Source organism: Aythya ferina (assembly GCF_964211825.1).
Source record: "Aythya ferina genome assembly, chromosome: 8".
Taxonomy (NCBI): Eukaryota; Metazoa; Chordata; class Aves; order Anseriformes; family Anatidae; genus Aythya; species Aythya ferina.
Window position 1 is genome coordinate 18,262,207 of NC_140304.1, and position 21,906 is coordinate 18,284,112.

The 21,906-nt window shown below is 37.8% G+C and overlaps 1 protein-coding gene across 8 annotated transcripts; it reads right to left on the reverse strand.

Moving 5' to 3' along the window:
- Positions 1 to 1,619: 1,619 nt before the first annotated feature.
- On the reverse strand, positions 1,620 to 16,253 carry LOC311440542 (calcium-activated chloride channel regulator 1-like). Of its 8 annotated transcripts, none has more exons than XM_084527587.1 (15): positions 16,020 to 16,253; positions 14,268 to 14,408; positions 13,892 to 14,042; positions 12,923 to 13,040; positions 12,023 to 12,194; positions 11,254 to 11,481; positions 10,571 to 10,795; positions 8,255 to 8,432; positions 7,096 to 7,202; positions 5,768 to 5,992; positions 5,314 to 5,581; positions 4,480 to 4,644; positions 3,653 to 3,874; positions 2,379 to 2,666; positions 1,620 to 2,035 (listed from the first exon to the last, which is right to left on the reverse strand). In XM_084527587.1, the coding sequence occupies exons 1-15, from the start codon at positions 16,176 to 16,178 to the stop codon at positions 2,013 to 2,015; spliced, it is 2,670 nt and encodes an 889-aa protein (XP_084383713.1). In that variant the 5' UTR covers positions 16,179 to 16,253; the 3' UTR covers positions 1,620 to 2,012. The 8 variants fall into 8 exon arrangements, with proteins under 8 accessions (XP_084383713.1, XP_084383712.1, XP_084383709.1 ...); XM_084527586.1 differs by having other exon boundaries at positions 1,620 to 2,050; positions 2,394 to 2,666; positions 16,020 to 16,243; XM_084527583.1 differs by having other exon boundaries at positions 1,620 to 2,065; positions 2,394 to 2,666; positions 16,020 to 16,243.
- Positions 16,254 to 21,906: the final 5,653 nt, after the last annotated feature.

Sequence of the window (21,906 nt, forward strand, 5' to 3'; positions counted from 1 at the left end):
CAGGAAACATGAAAGAGAAAAATTTGTCTGCCCTTTGCGGAGATGTTCTGGGGTGTGCGGAATCCTCAAATACATGAACAAAGATCTTCAGATATTTCCCTATAAAAGGAAGACCCTAATTCAAATGAATGCTTTTCATGCTCTTCTAGCGGGAGCCAGGCTTAAGTACTAAATTCAACCTTGGGTTAATCATATTTGATTGTACTTTCAAATACGCTTTTATATTAAGGTCATAGTATCCCGGAGAGAGATGCTTTATCTAAACATTTTTGGAACATTTGGGAAAACTGGAAGTGTTGGTGGAGCCCACTAGATGTCAGTGTCACCACAAGTAATGCAGCTCTGCTCACTAAGCAGGTAGGGTTGGGTGTCTTCGGAGTAACGCGTGGGTTGACCTGGATCACCGAGAGTGTATATCTTAGGTCTGTCACATTTTTACATAATGGTAGAAAACAGTTCCAGGAACAGTGCTGCAAACCATTTATTCTGATTGTACGATGTAGTTCTACCAAAAAACTTATACGCAGCTGTCACAGAAATACTTCAGAGAATGAGAAGACACTTGAGAAGAAACCAGAAGGAGAAACATCTGAAAAAGTGGACATTCGGTGACCTAAAAGCTACTAGGGAGAACAGATATCCTCAAATAGGCCTTTGGTTTCTGACTCTCTTCTCCAAAGGAGCCTCCATTCTCTAAGATATGACAGCTATTCCTGTCTCAATGTTAAAAGAAATTGCAACATTTGTTATTTCTTGAGGAAATAGAATTTTAGATCTGAAAATATGTCCAGTAATAAGACTCATTAAGAGACAGTACTACATAGAGTTACAGAAACCCACAAAAAAAAAAAAAAAAAAAGGGGCATCTAGGTAAAGAAAAAGCAGAACTTGTGGAAAGTACAGAAGTAGCAAAGGAAAGGTAGAGAAATCTATTAAAATATTACAAAGTTTGTGCTTTCAAAATGTAAATTGTGTTAATAGATACAATTTAGATAGATAATAGAATCATGCTTGTAGATGAAAATACTCATGTTTGCAAGACATGGTGTGTTGACTGGGTAATGCTGGACTGTGAATTATAATGTGAGTGTTGATTTACTGTTTGTTTTTCATTATTATCAGTACATTTCTCCCAGTAGGCAGAGGTGAAAAAGCACCTGGCAATTAAGAAGCCTGAAGCATTCTCATTTGAGACAGTTATTACTAATTTGCTACTCAGCAACCTGAGAGAGAGTTGTAGAGATCTCCTGTCTCCCTCCCACACCTTCTCTGTTAACAGCTTCTAAGTTACCTCTTGTTATACAATGGTATGTCCTAGCTGCTCCTAAGTTGTAGCTCTGTTTAGTCTCAGAGGAACATTTTCCATGTGCTTCTTTGAATTTACTCTCATTCTGGAAGTACTTATATACTTAACTCTCCTGGGAGGCCTGTAAATATACACTTAACTTTATTTTTTAAATAAACTGCATGGAAATATATATTTTTGTTCTTGCCTCGCTAAACCTAAGTAAAAACTTGTGGATGATACATAGGAAATCTTACTGCACTACTTGAAGATCTTTCCAGCCTCTTTTCCCAACTTGCCTTGACTTATGTGGAACATAAAAATAAGGAACACATTATTTTCCTTTACTTTCTTTCTTTAAGACACAAAACAAAACACCACACACTATATTGTAAAGATCTTGCAAGAGAAGAGTTAAGAATTTATATCACATAGAAACAAAGTACATGTACTTGAATTTAAGATATGCTTTTGAAAATCTGCATCTATAATGCAACCAAAAAGAGAGGTACATAAGTGCACTTTTGAATATAAAAATACCTTTTCCTGCTTTAAAATTTATGTATGGCAAAAATTACAGTAAATTCCTTTATTATTGTTTTATTTTACAGATACTGTCATATTCTGATTGCAGGATTCCTTCTTCTCCTTTGTTTTTGTACAATACAGACAGATGAACTTACAATAATACAGACAACTACAACACATCCAGCTACAATTGCCACTATTAGTGTAACATTAACGCCACCGCTGCTGCCTCCACCGCTGCTGCCTCCACCGCTGCTGCCTCCACCGCTGCTGCCTCCACCGCTGCTGCCTCCACCGCTGCTGCCTCCACCGCTGCTGCCTCCACCGCTGCTGCCTCCACCGCTGCTGCCTCCACCGCTGCTGCCTCCACCGCTGCTGCCTCCACCGCTGCTGCCTCCACCGCTGCTGCCTCCACCGCTGCTGCCTCCACCGCTGCTGCCTCCACCGCTGCTGCCTCCACCGCTGCTGCCTCCACCGCTGCTGCCTCCACCGCTGCTGCCTCCACCGCTGCTGCCTCCACCGCTGCTGCCTCCACCGCTGCTGCCTCCACCGCTGCTGCCTCCACCGCTGCTGCCTCCACCGCCTGAAGGCTCAGATGCTTTTGGAGGGATGTACCATGTGGCTTTTGCTATGTTAGATATGTCTGAAGTCAAGCTGTCATTATCAACAGCACGCATGGCGATGTAGATTATGGTACCATTTTCTATTCTCGAGTTTTCTGGTTTAAATTTAAATGTTTCTGTGCTACCAGCTTCCTGAGGTGTGAGATCAGAGGAATTGACGGAAGTAGCATTATCAAATTCATCTTTTAGGACCAGAAGATTTTCACTGCTTTTTATTATGTATTGGACAGCTAGGGAAAAAAGAACATGCATAACAACAAATTAATATACATGTTTTAATATATCTGCTTGTGGTGATGGTATAGGACTTCTAGAGCTGTTGTTTTTTGTTGTTGTTGTTGTTTGTTTGTTTTTAAAAACTGCTGCTAATTCCTATTTTACTACTGTCTGTATTGCTCAGCAGCACTGGAGGGTGGGGTGGTGGGAGGAGGTGCTGATTTAGGATTGCCATTAACCCTTACTTTGCAGCATTTGGTATCTGTTGTTCCCAAATCTGGGAACTCTTTCTTTTCAATGGTAATTGAAAATAGTGTCATTAACACTCTTAGCTCTGTGTGGACTGTGCAAAATGTAGTTGAATGAGAAGCTCTGCTGTCCAAACACAAGGTGAAACAGCAATTAAAATATGTGTATACAGAAGAGGTGGGCCTTGCACATAGTCTATATTCTCTCTCACAGCATGAGTCTTTGATACCAAAAACTGGGAAAGACACAGAAAGAATCTCCCATTTGTATAATTAGAGAACCCATAGTTACATTGCTATACGTGCGTTTGTCTAATTTTGGAGGTTCTGCTGTTTCTGTGTCAAGGTTGTAGCTTTTCAAGACTTGCCCCCCCTCCCTATCTCTTCTTCTTATGAATATCTCTTTCCCTGTTTAGATATTAGAGAAATGTGTTATCAGCTCCATACCAATACAGGATCTTGCTGTATTTTATTTATTTGCTTTTATATATATATATATATATACAAAACATTCTTACTTTTATAGAATTCTCATATAATATTTTTATAACATTCTTTCATTTTTTTTTTTTGTGTGTGTGTGTGTTTTTTTTTTTTGTGAAAAATTAAGGACAACTAAAACAAGTATCATGCAATAGGGTAACTTTCTGTTTGTTCCATTTTCACGTGGGAAATATGTTTGTTTGGTGGTCTTCAAGGCATGCCTTATCAGACAGAAGGATCCATCACATCACACAAAGTGTCTAACTCACCTTTTCCAGCGTCCAAGTCATCTCCTGGAGCTGTCCAAGACAAGATTACTGTTTCATTTTCTATATGAGCATCAAGGTCTGTAACTTTACAGGGTGGTAACTTTACTGTTGGAATGTTATCCAGTACAAGAGAAGTTGTTGAAGTTCTGCTGAAACTTCCCAGCTTGGCTTGGATGTCTTCATCAGCAACTTCAGGTCTTGGAGCATTCATCTGAATTTTACCTGTTTGAAAGAATTTTCAGCTTCCACCATGACAAAACTACAAACTACATTTATTTTTATTTTTACTGTATCTTATTATCTCTTCTCATCCTATAATTTTTCTTTAGCCTATTCAAATTTAGTAGAAAGTGGGTGAGCTAAAGACAAAAAATGACTATCAGAAAAGCAAGTTGCAGATGTTGGTGAATAATCAGTGTAACAAGGTCATTTTTTCCTATCTCTTCCTGCATATTTCAGGCTTTAGGGGTATTCCTGTTTTATAGGCCATACAGTGAGGTTTTTAGACTTTTTTATATCAATTCTTCTAAATTTCACTGTGTGTGTATGTGAATATTAAATTGCAACAGCTAACGTATCTTCAGCATTAAGATGAAAAGCACTTAAAATCCAGAGAATACAAGAGCTGTTTCCTACTAACATTATCTTGCATACCAATGTTGCATGTTGAATATATTTACCCCAAAGCCCCATTTAAAAATCTTGAGAAGAATTAAGATCAAGTATCATTTTGTGAACCTAAATGATCACATTTGTTTCACTTTTAGACAACCCACCTCCCCGCCTGGAATCACGCAAATAATTTTCTATTTCATAAGAGTTCTTACCATTTTCTATATAACCTGGTACATACAAGGCTCGATTTTGCCTAAGGCCAAGTCTGACAGTCGTATTTCTTCCTTGGGCACTGACTCTCAGACTGTACCTTCCTCTGCCTTTTAAAGAAGTAAAGTACCTTGAGTAGACTCCATCATTCTTGACTGTGTCAGCACCTTGGTATAAAATTATTGAGAATTAATATCTAGAACAAAATACCTGCTGGTAAACAGGTTATTTTTGCTATTCATACACGAATATAAAACCTGAACATTATTATGCGGAAAACCTGGCAATGTTTTGATAATGTGAACATCTTTAAAAACAGGCATTGTCCCATTATAATAAACTGAATTTATAATGTATTTTGCTTAAAAGAACCATTTGGTATTGACACCTTTAGGTAATTTTACCTAATTAGGTAAATCTCTTGCTACTATCTGTAACCACCAACTTAAATCTTACTGACCATCTAATAGATAAAACACCTTTAAATTGAAAAACAAAACAAAAACCAGCATAATATAACCTTTGGCCAGGAGTTCATCAAGACAAGGTTCTTTCTCTAAGCGAACTTGTACAGCTGTACCTGACTGACTGCAGTAGATGGTCTGCTGGGGGCATCCAAGTTATTCTAAATCCTAGCAGCAGTACAAGATTAACCTTACAGGTTCAGAAGACAGATGGTGTTTAATACAGGATAACCCATTGAAATCTTATTTATGCACCCTAGTTTAGGGCATAGACATTACTCACTCCTTAATGGTAAGTCTGAAGAGAACACACAGATTTGTATTCCAAAATGCATAAATGCAAAGGTTTTTACTGTGTATATGGAACCTTACCTGCACCATTATCAAGAAGTTCAAGGCTTACTGGTGCAGCACCATCCTTCTCTATGGTAGCTATCACATTTGCACCAAGAACAGGCAAGAACCCTTGGCTAACCTCTGCATAAACAACAACTGGATTCGGTGCGATGTTTGCCTGCTTCATGTAAGCTACTATGTTCACAGGAGGAACAACAGAAGATGCTGCTCGAGAGGTAACTGTTACTGATACATTCTGAGCTGTTGTACCCTCATTTTTAATATAGTAATGCCAATCTCCGACCTGCAAATAAAATACAAAAATATGTTTTAAAAAATGCAAAAAATCTTCATGCTCTAACAGGGTCATTGTTTCCCTTTACAAAATAATAGTAAACAACAAACAAAACAATGACCATTAAAGAAAAGTAGTATGCTAGTGTATAGGAAATATTAATTCAGAAAATAAAAGAAAACATTCAGCCTTTACCTCTGCAGTGCCATTTATACTGAGTCTAGCTGCTTTTGAGTTTAAATTATCTAATGTAAAGTCTGAGCTTCCATACTCTTTTCCATTAGGGTCCCTCAGAAAGAAAAATGGCTTCGTGGCACTCCATGCAATGACGAAGAAAGTGTCATTTCCCACAGTTTTGTCAATGGTCACAGTACTATTAATCCATTCAGAAGATCTAACGTCTATCTGTTTGCTTTCAAGCTGTTAGAGAAATAAAATACATGTCATTGCTATTCAGTACAGAAGCATTGGAAGCAACTGGAAAATTAAGAGTAATTTAGCATAACTATTGAATGAATAAGAATGCTTTCTGAAGTTTTCTGAAATGACTGCTTGCATAGTAACATTGATTTTAAGTATAAAATTATGGTAAACAGAGTAAGTTGCAGTAAGTCCTTCATATCTGTATTTAATTTTATCTAGCTATCCAAAGCATTGTGCCATTAAGTTGTATTTCCACTGTAGTTTGTCTGTCCTTCACATTTTTAGGAGAGAGAAAAAAAGTGCCTCCACATATGACTATACAGCTTACAGGTAATAGGAAAGACAGAAATTAAAGTAGAACAGAGTAAAACATATAGAAAAGAGAAGTACACAAGATTTCCTGTATTATAATAATTAAGCATAATTTCCTCACTTTTACATTAAGAACGATAAAGTCTACATTAAGAAAATAGCTTGTCATGAACTTAATTTTGTTTTCTGCTGCTTAGGTCGGGCAGAAGAGTCAATTCAAGGCAATAAAACAATTAAAAAACACCTGCTTTTTAAATCAACATTGATGGATGCTTATAATCTAGCTATCTTTGCAGTGGCATATTTCAGATAAAATGTTTTAATATTATGTTAGAATATTAACAAGGTGAAGAATGAGTTGCTAAATTCTGATTAACATTTGGCCCAGGTGAAAAGTCTAGAAGAGTATACATTAAAATGTTACATATGATTTAGGAGAGAAGCCCTATTTTAGCTGTACCTTAATCATTTGGATTAGACTGCTAAAATGCTCTAAAAGTTAACATTTCATATAAGAGTGAACTAAACATCCTGGGAGAGTTCTGCTTGAGCTCTGCTTGCTTTTTTCTGTTGAAGTCCCTCAGATCTGGACAAAAATGAGAAAAAAATCTTGATTTGATGGGCTAATACATAATTTATTTCACTGTAACTGTAGTGGACCACTAAAAATTGTATTTGATCTTATTCCCAAATTGAGCCATTATCAATTAGAAACATTATCATCTAAACTCATTCATTTGTTGATCAACTAGAAGTATAGAAGGAAAAAGATGTTTTGAAATTCAGACCTGAATAGACTGTTGAGAAATATCTCCACTTCCTGATGTAATCGCACTGAATGCCTCAATTAGTTTACCAGGGAGGACTTCATCTATAGCATAAAGTTGTAAACCTCCTGAAAGATTAGAGTGAAAGATTTAGTAATACTAATTTATGCTCTAAAAATGATAGTTTTTATGTGACTACTAGTACCAAATGTTTTAGCAAGATAGCCAATTTATTAATAAATGAAAAAATGAAATGCATCTTTTTATTAATGCGATAAAACACCTATTATAGTAAATTCATGTAAAAATCTATTTTGGTTTGAGTGATTGAGTCATTTTTATCTCTCGTTAACATAGTTTGCCTAAATATCACTCCCTGCAGCAAAACATCACATACAGCATTTTTAGACTTTTCCTAGTACTTCTGGATTTGGAGCCACATCTTAACTCTCTCCTCCCCCCAGTGTCAGGAAGTGACTGCAGTGCTGAGCCCTGAAAATGCAGAGTATGTGCATCTCTCAAATAAGAATGTTTATTCACCAGACTTGTTTGGAGTCAGATTGCTTTTTAGATCTACACTAGGACTCTTCCACGGCATTTTCAGCTACTGTAACATGAAGCAACACTCCTATGTATAGTTTTAAATGGTTGTTTTAGAATTAACTATGTAGCTCCAGCTCAGCTGACAGCTCTGCTGGCTAATGACAAGCACAGTCACAGCATTTACACTAGTTCACTTCAGCTGCAGCAAATGGAGAAAATTTTTGTTATGTACATAGCAAAACAAACAAACAAAAAAACAAAAGCTTAAAAGTTGAAGAATGCAGAGTGTACTAGTCATTGCACGTTATGCCAGAAATAATATTATAGTAATTGCAGAACACTACTTACACGCTATATGAGAATATCATAATTCCACCTCCTTAATAATATGGTATTATCATGTTATTGTATTTTTTAAATCAAGATAGATATTAACACTAAATTGTGAACATAAAACAGTTTTGCTTGTTTGTATTAAAAAAGCCCATTATGAAAATCAGATTTTTTTAATTAGACTTGTTTTAAATTTATTACAAGTCAAATGTATTTATTTTTTCCAGACCAAAGAATTGCCATGCTTTGGCATCTTCATACTTCTACATGAATGGCAAAGAAACAGTGTATTTAGAAAATTTACCTGTTATCTTTGAAAATTCTTCTAATTCTTTGGCTGCTGAAGAACCCAGTGCAATGGTATGAATTATTGCTCCACTTTGTTTCACTTCATTCAGGCAAGCTGCCATATATGAATCCTCTCCATCTGTCAGTAGCACAATTTCTGAACCATACGTTACACGGACTTGATTTGTAATAATCTGCATTGAGACAAGAATTTGAGATACAAACTGCAGAATAACTTTTAAACACCAGCATATCCCAGAACACAAATAACCTATGAATTTAGAAGTACCACGTTAACTTCTACTATTGTTGCAATTGAACTTGCAACCTCTACTTGCTTAGATTAGCAAGTGTTAAATTATAAATAAGAAATATTTAAGAGAAGTCCCTTCAAACTGAACTATTCTATTCAGGGAAGACACTTGTCCCTGGCTGAATATGTCAGAAACATTCTGCCTGCATATGCTTTGCTGTTTTATGGAATGGATTTTTAAAAATTTGTGTCTGCTGCCTGAAATTATTCATCTTTATTCTCCAAGCAACATTTCAGAGTGAAGAAGAAAAAGTACAAACCTATGAGGATGTCTGTGTTAAGTGAAGGTGGGCTGAAAGTGGTAGGGATTGCCCACCAGGAGGCCTCTGTCTTGGTTGTTACATCCCATTTTGGTTGCCCATCTGTGTCATGAACCCCTGTCCCAACACTCCTCTCTGCCCTGGGCTCTCAGCTATCTCAGCAGTCTCATTGTTCTCTGAATAATTTGTCTTTCTTCCTGTTTCCTATACATTGCTACTTGTTTTCAGTTTTGCATCTGAATTAATGACATCTGGGATTTCAAACATTGACAGCCTAAGAAAGTAAAACAGGCAAACAAATAATAGTGTCTATTCATTACTGTTTCCCATTCTCATGATTTGTATGTGGTTTCACAATTTAGGGGCTTGATTCATGACTAGTGAGCCCTAGAAATTAAGAATATCACTACTGCATATCTTCCCACGTCAACACTTATTTACTCCATACGTTTATCATGATTCATTAGCCAGATCCCTTGTGTTTTCTCAGTCCACATTTTGCTAGGAAAAAAAAAATAATCTTGAAGATTTATTTTGAAGAAAAAAATCTTGTCTGGTATAGAGGATGTCCACTGTCATGCTGGTCTGCAGACATTCCTCTGGATATACACCCAGCAACGTAACCTGCCTGTGAGTTATTCCAGGCATTTCAGAGTTTTGACTGCAGTACTCCATATTTCACAGAATCACCTACGTTGGAAGAGACCTCAAGATCATCGAGTCCAACCTCTGACCTAACACTAAGAGTCCTCCACTAAACCATATCGCTAAGCTCTACATCTAAACATCTTTTAAAGACCTCCAGGGATGGTGACTCCACCACTTCCCTGGGCAGCCCATTCCAATACTTAACAACCCCTTCAGCAAAGAAGTTCTTCCTAATATACAACCCAAAACACCCCTTGAACAACTGTAGCCCACTCCCCCTCATTCTGTCACGAGGCACGTAGGAGAATAGACCAACCCCCACCTCGCTACAGCCTCCTTTAAGGTACCTGTAAAGAGCGATAAGGTCAACCCTGAGCCTCCTCTTTTCCAGACTGAACAACCCCAGCTCCCTCAGACACTCCTCATAGGACTTGTTGACCATTATATTTGCAGCTTCGTTGCCCTTCTCTGGACATACTCAAACACCTTGATGTTATTCTTGTAGCAAGGGGCCCAAAACTGAACACAGTACTCAAGGTGCAGCCTCACCAGAACCAAGTACAGGGGGGACAATCACTTCCCTAGACCTACTGGCCACACTGCTTCTTATACAAGCCAGGATGCTGTTGGCCGTCTTGACCACCTGAGCACACAGCTGGCTCATATTCAGTTGACTATCCACCAATACTCCCAGGTCCTTCTCTGCCAGGCAGCTTTCTAACCACTCATCTCCCAGTCATTTCCTTCCATTACAAGTCACTCAAGTAGAAGTAATCTCTTAATTTACTCACTCTCGCATAACCTAAATAGAATAAGCTTTGTATGTTTCCAACTAGAGATTCAATTTTCCAAAATTTAATTATTCTTGAACTTCGCTTTACAATCTGATCTTATTTTTCAGTATCCTTTTTCAAACAAGAGCATCACAAACAAATTCTTTATATACCAAATTTTCTCCTGATAGATTCAATAATCATAATGTCTTTTTTAGCTCTACCATCACCAAGGAAATCCACATTCAGTGGATTCAGGGGAAAGCTGTTAAGTATGTTTTTTGTCTTTTTCATCATTTTCCATACCTTCCGGGAGATATTTCCACATTGTACTTTACCTGCAGTCCTGTCCGTACACCTGAACAGATATTGGTTCCTCCACCAGCTGTTGTAGGCAATTTGTTAACAAGATTTTGACGTACTGCATCACTGGTTATTTGTTTCAAAGGACTTTGTATAAATGCAGAAGAACTAAATGTGACAATTCCAACCCAGGAACCAACTTCAATAATTTGGAGCAGAAATACCTCTGCAGCTTTATAGAGATGTTTGATGCGGTTATTCTGTATGTGAAGAGAAACAACATTTTTAGAATGCAGTCTCCTTTGAAAAGCTTTTACTATGAACAAAATATAGACCATTTTTATGTTGTTTTTAATAAGAATTTTAAAGCTATCTGCCACAGGGTAAATATGTACGTTCAGTTCTGAAACACAGGAGATGTGTACCATGATCTGGTATCATGAAAGTGTAGCGAACTACAGTTTCCAGGAAAGTTGTCACCAGGCAAACTCCATCTTTGAATGTTATGACTTGATTCCTAAAAAAGATTTTTGTCCTCCCCCCCCTTTTTTTTCTTTGATGATATGGTGGTAATGAAAAAAGGAAACACCTACGATTCCTTAGGAGTAGGTTAGATGATAGAAAATAGGTTAGACTGTAGAAAATACTTTTAATTTGGTAACTTTTTCTGCTTCTTACAATTTTTAATTAAACTTGCTTATAAAATCTGTTTTCTTACCGATGCCATGCTCCCAGAAACATCCAGTACTAATGAGACTGCTCTGTCTTGGGTCTGCAATAGACTGAAGGTAGTCTCGAAAGGGGGTGTAGAACTATTTACAACAGATGAGCTGTTAAAGTCCTCAGATTCCATTATTACTTCCCATGTGCTTTTGTAGTTGCACATCTTATTCTGCATATTTGGAGCCTCACCATTGTGAGAGTTATTATCACAAAATGCAACCACCTAAAAGGATGGATTGAAACTAATAAGAATTTTGAACCCAACAGTTTGAGCATAAAAGAGTATCTCATTAAAGAATATATGAAGTTTGTGGTGGGTGACAGGGCAAATTGGTCTTCTTCTCCAACAAACATCCTGTGTGTCATGGTGCCTGGACAGACAGGGTCTTAGAAGAAGATAAGAAGAACTATAAGATTGTTCTTCAAAAGAGTGCAATAGAGCTAACTAGCTCTTTTACAGTTATCTTATGACAAGGCTTTTAGCAAGAATGCTTCATTTTTATGCCTGTTGACCAGATTTTCCAAACAAGGAACAAGAAGGTTGCTGAGATTTCAGTACATCTCACCCTTATTGACATGAAACATCTGTCAGATCACTTTCTCTAACTGCTTTGTCTTCTCTTTTGAATAGATTTTATTAGAACTTATAGCATGAACCACATTCTTTGAAATAGAAGTTAATCAAAGTAACCTAACTGATCATTAATTGACTAGACCCCAAATGTTACTAAACTCTCAGTCCAGAAACGGCTAGTAATACTTACAGAAGGTAAGCTTTGCATATACATAATAGAAGATGTGTGATTTTGATTTTTATCTGCTACAAATTTACATCCAGCTTCATACAGCTGACCATCATATTTGCAGTCTCTTTCCTCACACTTGCTTCCATTGCAGCTTTGGAACACAGGCTTACCTATGACACCAGCTGAACACCTATGGGAAGATAAGATAGGCAGGGCTGATTAAGAACACATACATAATCTGCTGCAGGTTATTTATTTGAATTTTGATTGCTGTAAGACAAATTGCCATTGACACAGCACTGTACTACACACCACACAAGCACAAAGGTAGACAGTCTCTATGTCTGGAAGTCCTCAGACTAATCTAGAAAGGGTTATAATCAGAAAACACTTGTGGTCTTTTGCTGATTAGTTGACAAATTTCTTGTGATGTTTATAGGCTATGAATGAAAGACATTCTGCTAGTAGCTGCAATGCAATAGACTGTACTGGTATGCCTGACCAAGAAAAGCTTGAACTAATTCTCTGTGTCCATTCAGTTATTGTTCTCCTTTGTAGAAGCTGTTTAAAATCACAGACGTTTCAGCAGGGAACTTCAGTGTTGTTAATAACTGCTATTTAACAAAATTATCTTAAATATGTTTATAACAACTGGTGACCAAGTTTACAGTTGTACACAAAGCAAAATATTATCCAACCTGACCCATAGAACCTGTTACAAAACAGCACTGAAGGCAGCTGCTGCTTTCTGGGTCAGGTAGGCAATAGACAATGCTGAGTCAGTTTCTTTTAACCTTATGAACAGATCACAAAATACAGATTACAAAGTACAAGCTCAGCACAGACAACAAGGATATTGAAAACATTATCAAAATGTTTATAAGTGAAATGTAAAAGCAGAAATATGAAAAATGATACCTTGTTGCTTCAACACTTGCTTTTTCAGAATTTATGGACACATAAAAAGGTGCATCATTATTATATTCGTCGAACACCCCCCAGCGAAGGTGAGCCCACTCGTGGACAAAAACTCTACCTGTTGAAAAGCAGTAATATGTGCACATTCAAAATACAACTGTTTAAAACTTACCCAGCATTTTGCTTGCTCTTTTTAATAAGCTCAGATAATTCTTATCTCAGGAAATACAAATAAATAAAGAAATAAAAACTGTGAGAGTTAAGCAACAGGAAAAATAATTTTTCAAGAGGTAAATATCATGGAATCACAGAATGGTTTAGGTTAGAAGGGACCTTAAAGACCATCTAGTTCTGCCCCCTTGCCATGGGCAGGGACACTTCCCACTAGACCAGGTTGCTCAAAGCCCCATCCAGCCTGGCCTTGAGTACTTCCAGGGATCCAGAGCTTCTCTGGGAAACTTGTTCCAGTGCCTCATCACACTCATAGTACGGAACTTCTCTCTAATATCTAATCTAAATCTACTCTCTGTTAGTTTAAAACTGTTACCTCTTGTCCTACCACTACACTCCCTAACAAAGAGTCCCTCCCCATCTTTCTTGTAGGCTCCCTTTAGGTACTGGAATACCACTGTAAGGTCTCTCTGGGGCCTTTTCTTCTCAAGGCTGAACAACCCCAACTCCTTTAAGCCTGTCTTCACAGGAGAGGCACTTCAGCCCTCTGATCATCTTCATGGCCTTCCACTGGACCCACACTAACAGGTCCATGTTCTTCTTATGCTGCAGACCCCAGAGCTGAAGACAGCACCCCAGGTGGGATCTCATGAGAGCAGAGTAGAAGGGGTGAATTCGCCAAGTTTTTTTAGTTTTGACAAGCAAACTGGAATACCTAAGTTCACTAGTCACTTTGAAAAATCTTGTCCATTTCATATTAACAATAAAGCAGGCAGTTACATTAAATAGCAGTATTACCTCTTTCTCCATAAACATTAACCAAAGTGTCATTTAACAGGAAGTTAGGCGTGAAATGGATGTACCGTCCTTTCTCCTTACATCCTCCATACTGCAAGGTATAGGGATCATCTCCATATTTCAGAAAAGGGTCTGCTATGATGACATCTGCCTAAAACAGTAAGACCAACAGCATGGGTGTAGAGAAGGGTTAGGTGATTCTTCCTCAATTAATTTAGTCCAGCAAATATTTTTATCCTACCAGCACTCCCACTACCTCTTCTTTTGAGTAAGCACTTAAAGAATTTGTTCTACATTTTGCCATGATTCATAATGTAGACTTATCAGTCTTGCTTTTCTTTGTGGTTCTAATCATACATAGTTCTCTAAATCATACCTTGTTATATGATTCTGTCTTTAATCTTGAATAGTTGCCATTTTTCTTCCATGTTTTAGGAATTATAATTTTTACAGACTTGAAAAAAAATCGATGTTTTGTAGCTTCAAACAAATAATTAGAAGCATCTTTAACCATTCTCTAGAGAGTGAAAGAAAATAAAATATTAATATCAATGTTAGTATTTAAAGTTTGTACATGTGATGAATAATTTACCTTTCTCAAGAAACAATAGTAAAATAAAGCAGAACTGAGTACATAACAAAAATCACAGAATACTACAGTCTTCACTAAGAAAAGAAGGAATGAAGAAGCCAAGACCCAAGTTGTTGTTCTTGGAATCTCTCAGCAGTTCTGTAACCCTCCTCTTAATCAGAGATAGCAATAAAATGGAGCAATAAAATTGACTTAATGGAGTCAAGTCGTCCAGTTGGAGGCCAGTCACTAGTGGCGTTCCCCAGGGCTCGGTGCTGCATGAAGTTTAACAAGAGCAAGTACTGGATTCTGCACCTGGGAGGGGGAAACCATAGCTGTATGTTCAGACTGGGGAAAAGAGACCAGAGAGCAGCCCTGAAGACAGGGATCTAGGGGTTTTGGTGGATAGCAAGTTGGATATGAGTCACCAGTGTGCCCTGGCAGCCAGAAGGGTCACCGAGCCCTGGGGTGCATCAAGCATGGCATTGCTAGCTGGTTGAGGGAGGGGACTGTCCAGCTCTGCTCTGCCTGGTGCAGCCTCAGAACAAGTACTGTGTGCAGCGTGGGGCACCATAATATAAAAAGGACATAAAACTATTAGAGAATGTTCAAAGGATCACTTCAAAGACAGTGAATGGTCTAGAGTCACTTGGATTGTTCAGCCCAGATCAGAGTAGGTTGAGGGGAGTCCTCATGGTGGCCTGAAACTCCCTCACGAGGGGAGCAGAGGGGCAGGCGCTGAGCTCTGCTCTCTGGGGACAGCGACAGAACTCAAGAGAACAGTGTGGAGCTGGGACAGGGGAAGCCCAGGTTAGATATTAGGGAAGGGTTCTTCACTGAGAGGATGGTTAGGCACTGGAACAGGCTCCCCAGGGAAATGGTCACGTCACCAAGCCTGATGGAATTCAAGATGCATTTGGACAACACTCTCATATGTACGGTCTGATTTTGGGGTGGTTGTGTGCAGACCCAGGTGTTGGACTTGATGATCCTTGAGAATTCCTTCCAACTCAGGATATTCTGTGGTTCTATGAACCTGGCCAACATCTTAATCTAGCAGAATTGACCTATTAAGGCATCTAAATGGATTGTAATGAAAGTTAAGCCCAGAAATGCTACTAAACCTAAGCTTTCTCTCTCTCTCTCTCTTTTTTTTTTTTTTTCCCTTCCTTTATCCTTTACATTTTTTTGAAGGAACATCAGGAGGTATGCCAGCTAATGACACCTAATAGTATAATCAAGGAATAATGAACTCATTCATAGAACATTCTTTCAGATAAAGACAATTTGGAAAGCTATTTAAAGGAATTTCTTGCTGGCTCCAAACAGGGCTATTACAGCACTGTTTTAGATAATTACTGCTCTTTATAACAGCAATAGATGGCAAGACAAATTAGAAATGACTGATTTACTAACTATGGGATTCATCCATGATTAATTCAAAGCCAGAGAAAAAGTCCTGTTTGTATGAGTGGAACTCATGTTACTTTACAAGCAGAAAAAGTCAAGATGTTCTCAACTACATCAATCAATGTATGGAAATTGAGATGTTCTTACCTTTGTGTTCAGGATGATGTTGGCATCTTCTGGCACACTGGGATTAATTGCAACAACCAAATCCTCATAGCCAGTCTGATTTAACCACACCATGGAACCGTTTACCACATACAGAAGCTGAAAAGACAATAAAAATATCAAACTCCTAAACACCCCCATTATTTCTCCTGTCTCCACACTTAGTATTAGAAAAGGAACAGGTTCTCAGCCTTATTTATACAATCACCTTTGATGTCAAGAGAGGCGTAACATTTTGCAGGAAGACTTTGATCTACGTGAGTACAGTGAGAAGTGATTGGTTAAGCTTCAGTTACACGTTAGTTTCAGGAAGAAATGCTTCCATCTTAGTGCCACCTAAAAAATAAATTTTACTTCCTTATGCCTTTTCAGATAGTCTGTTATTTTATTTACTTTATGTCAAAATTAGTCAGGGTCCTTTTCTGAGTAAGCAGAAATAATTGTACAAACAAAGCTCTTTGGAATTTAATGAAAAAATACTTATAGTAGTGCAATAATTATGTAATATGGAATTGAAACAAAATCAGATGACAGATAGATTGAAAGTGCTGACAAACTTTGTAGATATTACTTATCATGTAATACCTTCCCTTTTAAATGACTGGCATTCTTTTTCTTTTGGTGAATAATCATAACATTTGGATTAAAATGTGTTTTTCTGGAGAAGGAAAAGTTTATCAAGCAAGCCAGATTACTCCATGGGGCTATTCTAACACTCCTTGACATTTCCCACTTCATATTCTAAGAAACTTCTGCAGAAGTGACCTTACATTTTACTCCAATTCCTTGGTAAAATATTTAATACTGTCATGTATAACAGATTTGCAATGGTTTGAGAAATGTCTGTGAGGTGATGATTTTCTACCAGCTACTTTTTGAGTTATCTGCTAAGTAGTTCCTAATTGTTAATGAGCTGCTTGGTTAATCCAGCACATTGCTATATTTTAAATTGCATTGTCAGGCAGTGTCACAGACATTTCACAATACAGCTATATTTTTAATCTATCCTACAGTCTTAACTGTATAAAAATAACAAAAATTGAATAAATGTAGTCATGTTTGATAATATTTTCATATTTTAATTCATTACTGAATGATTTCTGTATCAGTCTTTCAATTATTTTTGTGGAACAGATGGTAAATTTTCCAATATTTTTTCAGGTCTTCCCCTCTGCCTTTTATAAGAATGTTATTTCTTCTTGGTGATATTGTAAGAGTCCTTAATAGTCAGGAGAGTAAACTGCTGCTGAAGTTCTTATACAATTCTTTAAAATCACTGTGCAAAAATTATCTAGGCACATGCATTTAAAAATACTTCTGCCTGCAAATTTATTTCCATCTGTTTTACTAGTGGATCAACAAATAATTTCTGATTGCCACAGTATGAAATGACATCATAACATTTTTTTCCCCAAATATTGGATAGAGTAATTAGCTAAAATTTTATTTCCTTTGTAGTTTTTAAACCAGTAATGCTTTTATTGTATATGTTAACTGTCTTATTCTAGCATAAGCTTTTAGTTGCTGTTTCTGATACTTTCGTTTTTGCCACCAGCCATGTAAGATAATTAATCACTCATCAACTTTCTACTTTGCCAATTTCTAACTTATATTGATTGCTATTCACTTATTCAGTCTGTCATACTCTCTAACTGCTACCCTTCACTTCACCTCTGATCTGAGGAGGCACTTAAGCAAAACCAAAATTGTATTCTCTTTGCTTTTAGTGGTCACTGAAGCCTTAGGAACAGTAACATCCAACTCCTTTTTACACACCCCCTCCACAATAATGGAGAAAAGCAAAACTTACTGACTTTTACAGTATTAAGGAGTTATGACACAGGGAAGTCAGCAGTTAATATGTGCTGAGATGTCAAGGGGCTTAAGTGTGTATGTTTGGCCATGTCATGCAGTCAGAACTGGAAATCGTGCATGACTCAGTCTTTGACAGCTTTTTGTCTTAGATTTACTGTGATCTTTGTGTTCAGTTTGATCCATGGATTTACTGTACCGGGCTGCAATATTTTCTTGCTGTATGGTCTTAATCCAGTCATTTCCTTTAATATTACCGCAATAACAGAGGAAATGAAAACTCTTTTACAGGACACCTGCTTAGTTCAACTATGTGCAGCTCCAAAGGCCAATAGACTTGTCCACTATGAAACACAAGACAGTACAATGGCATTACAAAGTTACTCTGATGTTGAAGGTGTTTGTATAAGAAGGAGCACCCGAGGAGTAGACTCCACAGTTTCAGTCTCCTCATCCCTTTCTCCTGCCTGGGCTGTTTTTTTTCCAGTTTAAAAATATTTTGGCTGAAAAGGTATAAGAAAGGTTTTCCATTTTCCTGGTAAACTGGGAGGGAGCTGGAAAATTCCAGCAGTTTTGAAGAGAAAACGTTGAGAAGGAAATACTGTTAGTTATGTGGAAATACGGACATTGGTTTATTGCAACATCTGTAAACATGGGTACAATTCCTTTTGATAGATAAGACAAAAGTTTAAAAGCAATAGCAAAACACAGAGAAGCTTGAAAGCAAAGTGCTGGTGAGATGAGGAAGATTTGGCAAGACCCAGGTCTCCTGGTACACCTGCCCATTTGGCAGAGCTCCTTCTACTATGATCATCCGTGCAGGTCTAAACAAAATAAACTCAATCATGTAAAAGTCTCATTTCCCACTTGAGAAGTGATGTGGTTGTCTACAGCTATGCCTAATCAAGCTAGAATACTTTCTATACCTTCAAGAGAGCCATACTTTACTGAATAAATTAATTAGCCGCCCAGCTTTCACTATTGACCTGTGATCAGTTGCCCATTTTAGTTAGTCCAGCAGAAAGCAAACAGTATTAATCTGAACTTTTCTGAAGAAAGATTTCTGTCATTTTTTCAATGGAAAATTTATATTTCTCTAGTTCAGATGAGATAAAAATTGTATAATTTTTCTTTAACATCCTACTACAAACATAGAAAGAGTATTGTCTTGCTAGAGGACAGGAAGAAAAATGAAAAGCCACACCTTGGAACAGGATCATTACACAATGTGAAGTCAAAAGGTAAATTCTTTTTTGGCTGAAATGATATGACACTTCCTTGTAAGGTAGGATAATACAGCAGTCATTCTTTTGCAGACTTCATTTTATACTCTCATTATTTTTCATGATTTTTTTAAAATATATTTACTTAATTGCTGTCTTTTTTACATCTTTCTTTTATCAAAATCCTAAATGCACCAACAGACTCACAGCTACCCCCTGGCCTTCACCCACCCCAGCCTTTAACTGCCAGACTGCAAAGATGAAGTCTGATTTGGTGTACCTATGAAATCTTGGATCAGACTCTTGGGAAAACAGCCAAATTATTCTACCTGCTCCCTAACATATTTTCCCATCTCTTCCTAACTTTCCATATTTTTTTTACTGGTCCGTCTAACTGACTATACTAGGGATATTTCTAGAGATTTGAAATTTCAGGTTGCCCCAAATTGCTTCCTAAACTTAACTGTCTAATTGAGTTGGTTTACTTCCTGAAGAAAATGGTTCCTACAACATTCAGTTGTAAACACCTTCAGCTCTTTCACTGAGTCCAAGGCAAGTAAGAAAAAGAAATGGTAGAAAAGGTATAGGCTGAACACACAGTTGTAAATGGCCGTGGTATTGATTAAGGAGACTTTGGGGAGGCAAGGACAATCCCCAGACAAGGACTGTATATTTCGAAACACGACACTGGAACTCATGATAAGGAAGCGGCAGACGGACAGAGAAACAAATGTAAGGCCTATAAATCTCAAAACTGGACATTGGAATTCATGATAAAGATACAACAAATGGAAGAATTAGCAGCAACTAGCTCTTGCAATTAAGAAACATGCCAACTCAGCAGATTCCTGACCAAAGGTGAAAAGTACACTGTGAGGAAGACTTTGGGTCTTCCTCCCAAAGACCATTGCTGACATCCTGAAGACCCCTGTCCACAATTCTTGGGAGGCTCTACGCAGGCGCAAGGTGCCAAAAGGCTAATTAGCATGAGAAGCGAGGGAAGGCAGGGATAGGTAATGAATATGTACAGGCGCTTGTAGAATATTGATAGATTGATTGCATAAATTCAAGACTGCTTTCCGCTTTGGGTATGCACGATAGGTGGAGAGATCCCCTGTGCATCCAGCGCTGCAATAAAGAATATACCACTTAAAGGAATTTTGGCTTCGATCTTTGAATCAGTATGTCCAGTCATGTGCCTTCTTATAACCTGTACAGTATTTGGCAGCACTGACATAAATGAGTGGGCAGAAAGACAGCTTCCTGAAGCCTTTACAGGGAAATACAGTTTTGCTGTTGTTTCCTTTCATTTATTCAGAACAGCAGTCATCACTGCACTGCAGGAACAGTCCTCAAAGGAAGACAGAATCTTCAAATGCTTTTTCACTTGCTTACTCCTCTACATTCTGCCAAATACCAAAAAAGATCAATGCAACATGACATGACTGTAGTCTTGCATTGTCTTGATTATTGATCATCAAGCAATATCTTCTGAAAGATTCTGACAGGAAACCATGCACTTGCTTAGAAGCAGGACATGGTGGAGAAATACTGTCCTGTAGCTTCTTACAACTACCTTCATACCTTGGACCTGCCACTCCATTAGCAGTTCTATTCTGCTATCACCTGCAGAAGAATAGAACTGATATCTGACATGAGAAAAAAAGAAAAAAAAAAAAAAAAAAAGCATTTCAGCTTTAGAATTTTCTTTCATCATGAAGTAAGCAGTTAACATTTACTGCCATTGTTCCATTGTCAAAACAGTCCTATTGCAATATAGTAAATGGAGCCAGCCATTTTCTGGCTAAATGAAGCCAAAAAGACCTGTGCAGTGCCAGGAGTTGGACTTGATGATCCTTAGGGGTCCCTTCCAACTCAGGATATTATATGATTCTTTGATTCTATGAATTCTTTCTTTCTGTTATTCTGGTTTCCTTATGCCTTGCTTTCTGTTCCTGCTTGGGTGTTTTTTATTTTTTTTGGTTTTGGTTTTTGTTTTTTTTTTTTTGGTGGTGGTGGTGATGTTTTCATTTGTTTCTTTCTTTCTGTTTGCCCATTTGATTTTAACCATTACAAACCTTAAGCTTATTTTATCCCTGTCTCTTAACTTGATGCAATGGAAAAGATAATTTATTTTCTTCCTTTTTTTTTTTTTTTTTTTTTTTCCTCCTGGTGATGCACCTCTCTCCTTCTTCCCTGATTCAGTCAGTGAGAATGTGAAATGGTCTCAAAGGGCAGAAGACAAAATCACCTGGATCTGCAAAATTTCAACCTCTTCTGAGGGTGGGGTTTCACAAAGGAATGTAGGCCAAAGTAACACTGGACTGTGTGCCATGCCTTGTGCTGGAAACACGAAAGACTTTCCAGCTGAATCAGGGAAGTGATCTGGTTTACCAAGATTACTTGGTGGCAGCTGAAGGAGGGTGGTGGCTGAGCAGTTATGGGCAAGGGAGCAGGGCCTGTCCTGGCTGCAGCACCAACTTCTTCCAGACCAGGTCCCCACTGAAATGCCTGGGTCATCCCTTTTCTTCCTGCTCCTTTTTCCATCTCACCTATTCCCGATCCTAAATTCATTGAATAATGCATAGTTTTATTTCTTTCACCTCCTACATTAGTATAGGAACTCTTTAAGCCTCCAGATACAAAAAAGTAGTGGATAAAAATCCACCACTTCCCTCATTCTTCACTCCATAAGGATCAGGAGCAGGCAAGAGGGCTACCTAGCTCCAGTAGTTTCATGCCTATTCCCTTTACACCACCCTGTCTCTTTCACAGAGAGAGATCTCACTGGGAGAAGTCACTGAGAGAGAACTCAGCGTTCTCAGAAGAGCCCT

Excerpts from the sequence above, each read along its gene's own strand:
- LOC311440542 (XM_084527580.1), bottom strand. The coding sequence starts at position 16,178 with ATGGGGGTGTTTAGGAGTTTGATATTTTTATTGTCTTTTCAGCTTCTG. Across the intron at positions 7,203-8,254 it reads AGAATTTTCAAAGATAACAG|GAGGTTTACAACTTTATGCT; the intron begins GTAAATTTTCTA and ends CTAATCTTTCAG. Across the intron at positions 3,875-4,479 it reads ACCAGGTTATATAGAAAATG|GTAAAATTCAGATGAATGCT; the intron begins GTAAGAACTCTT and ends TCTTTCAAACAG.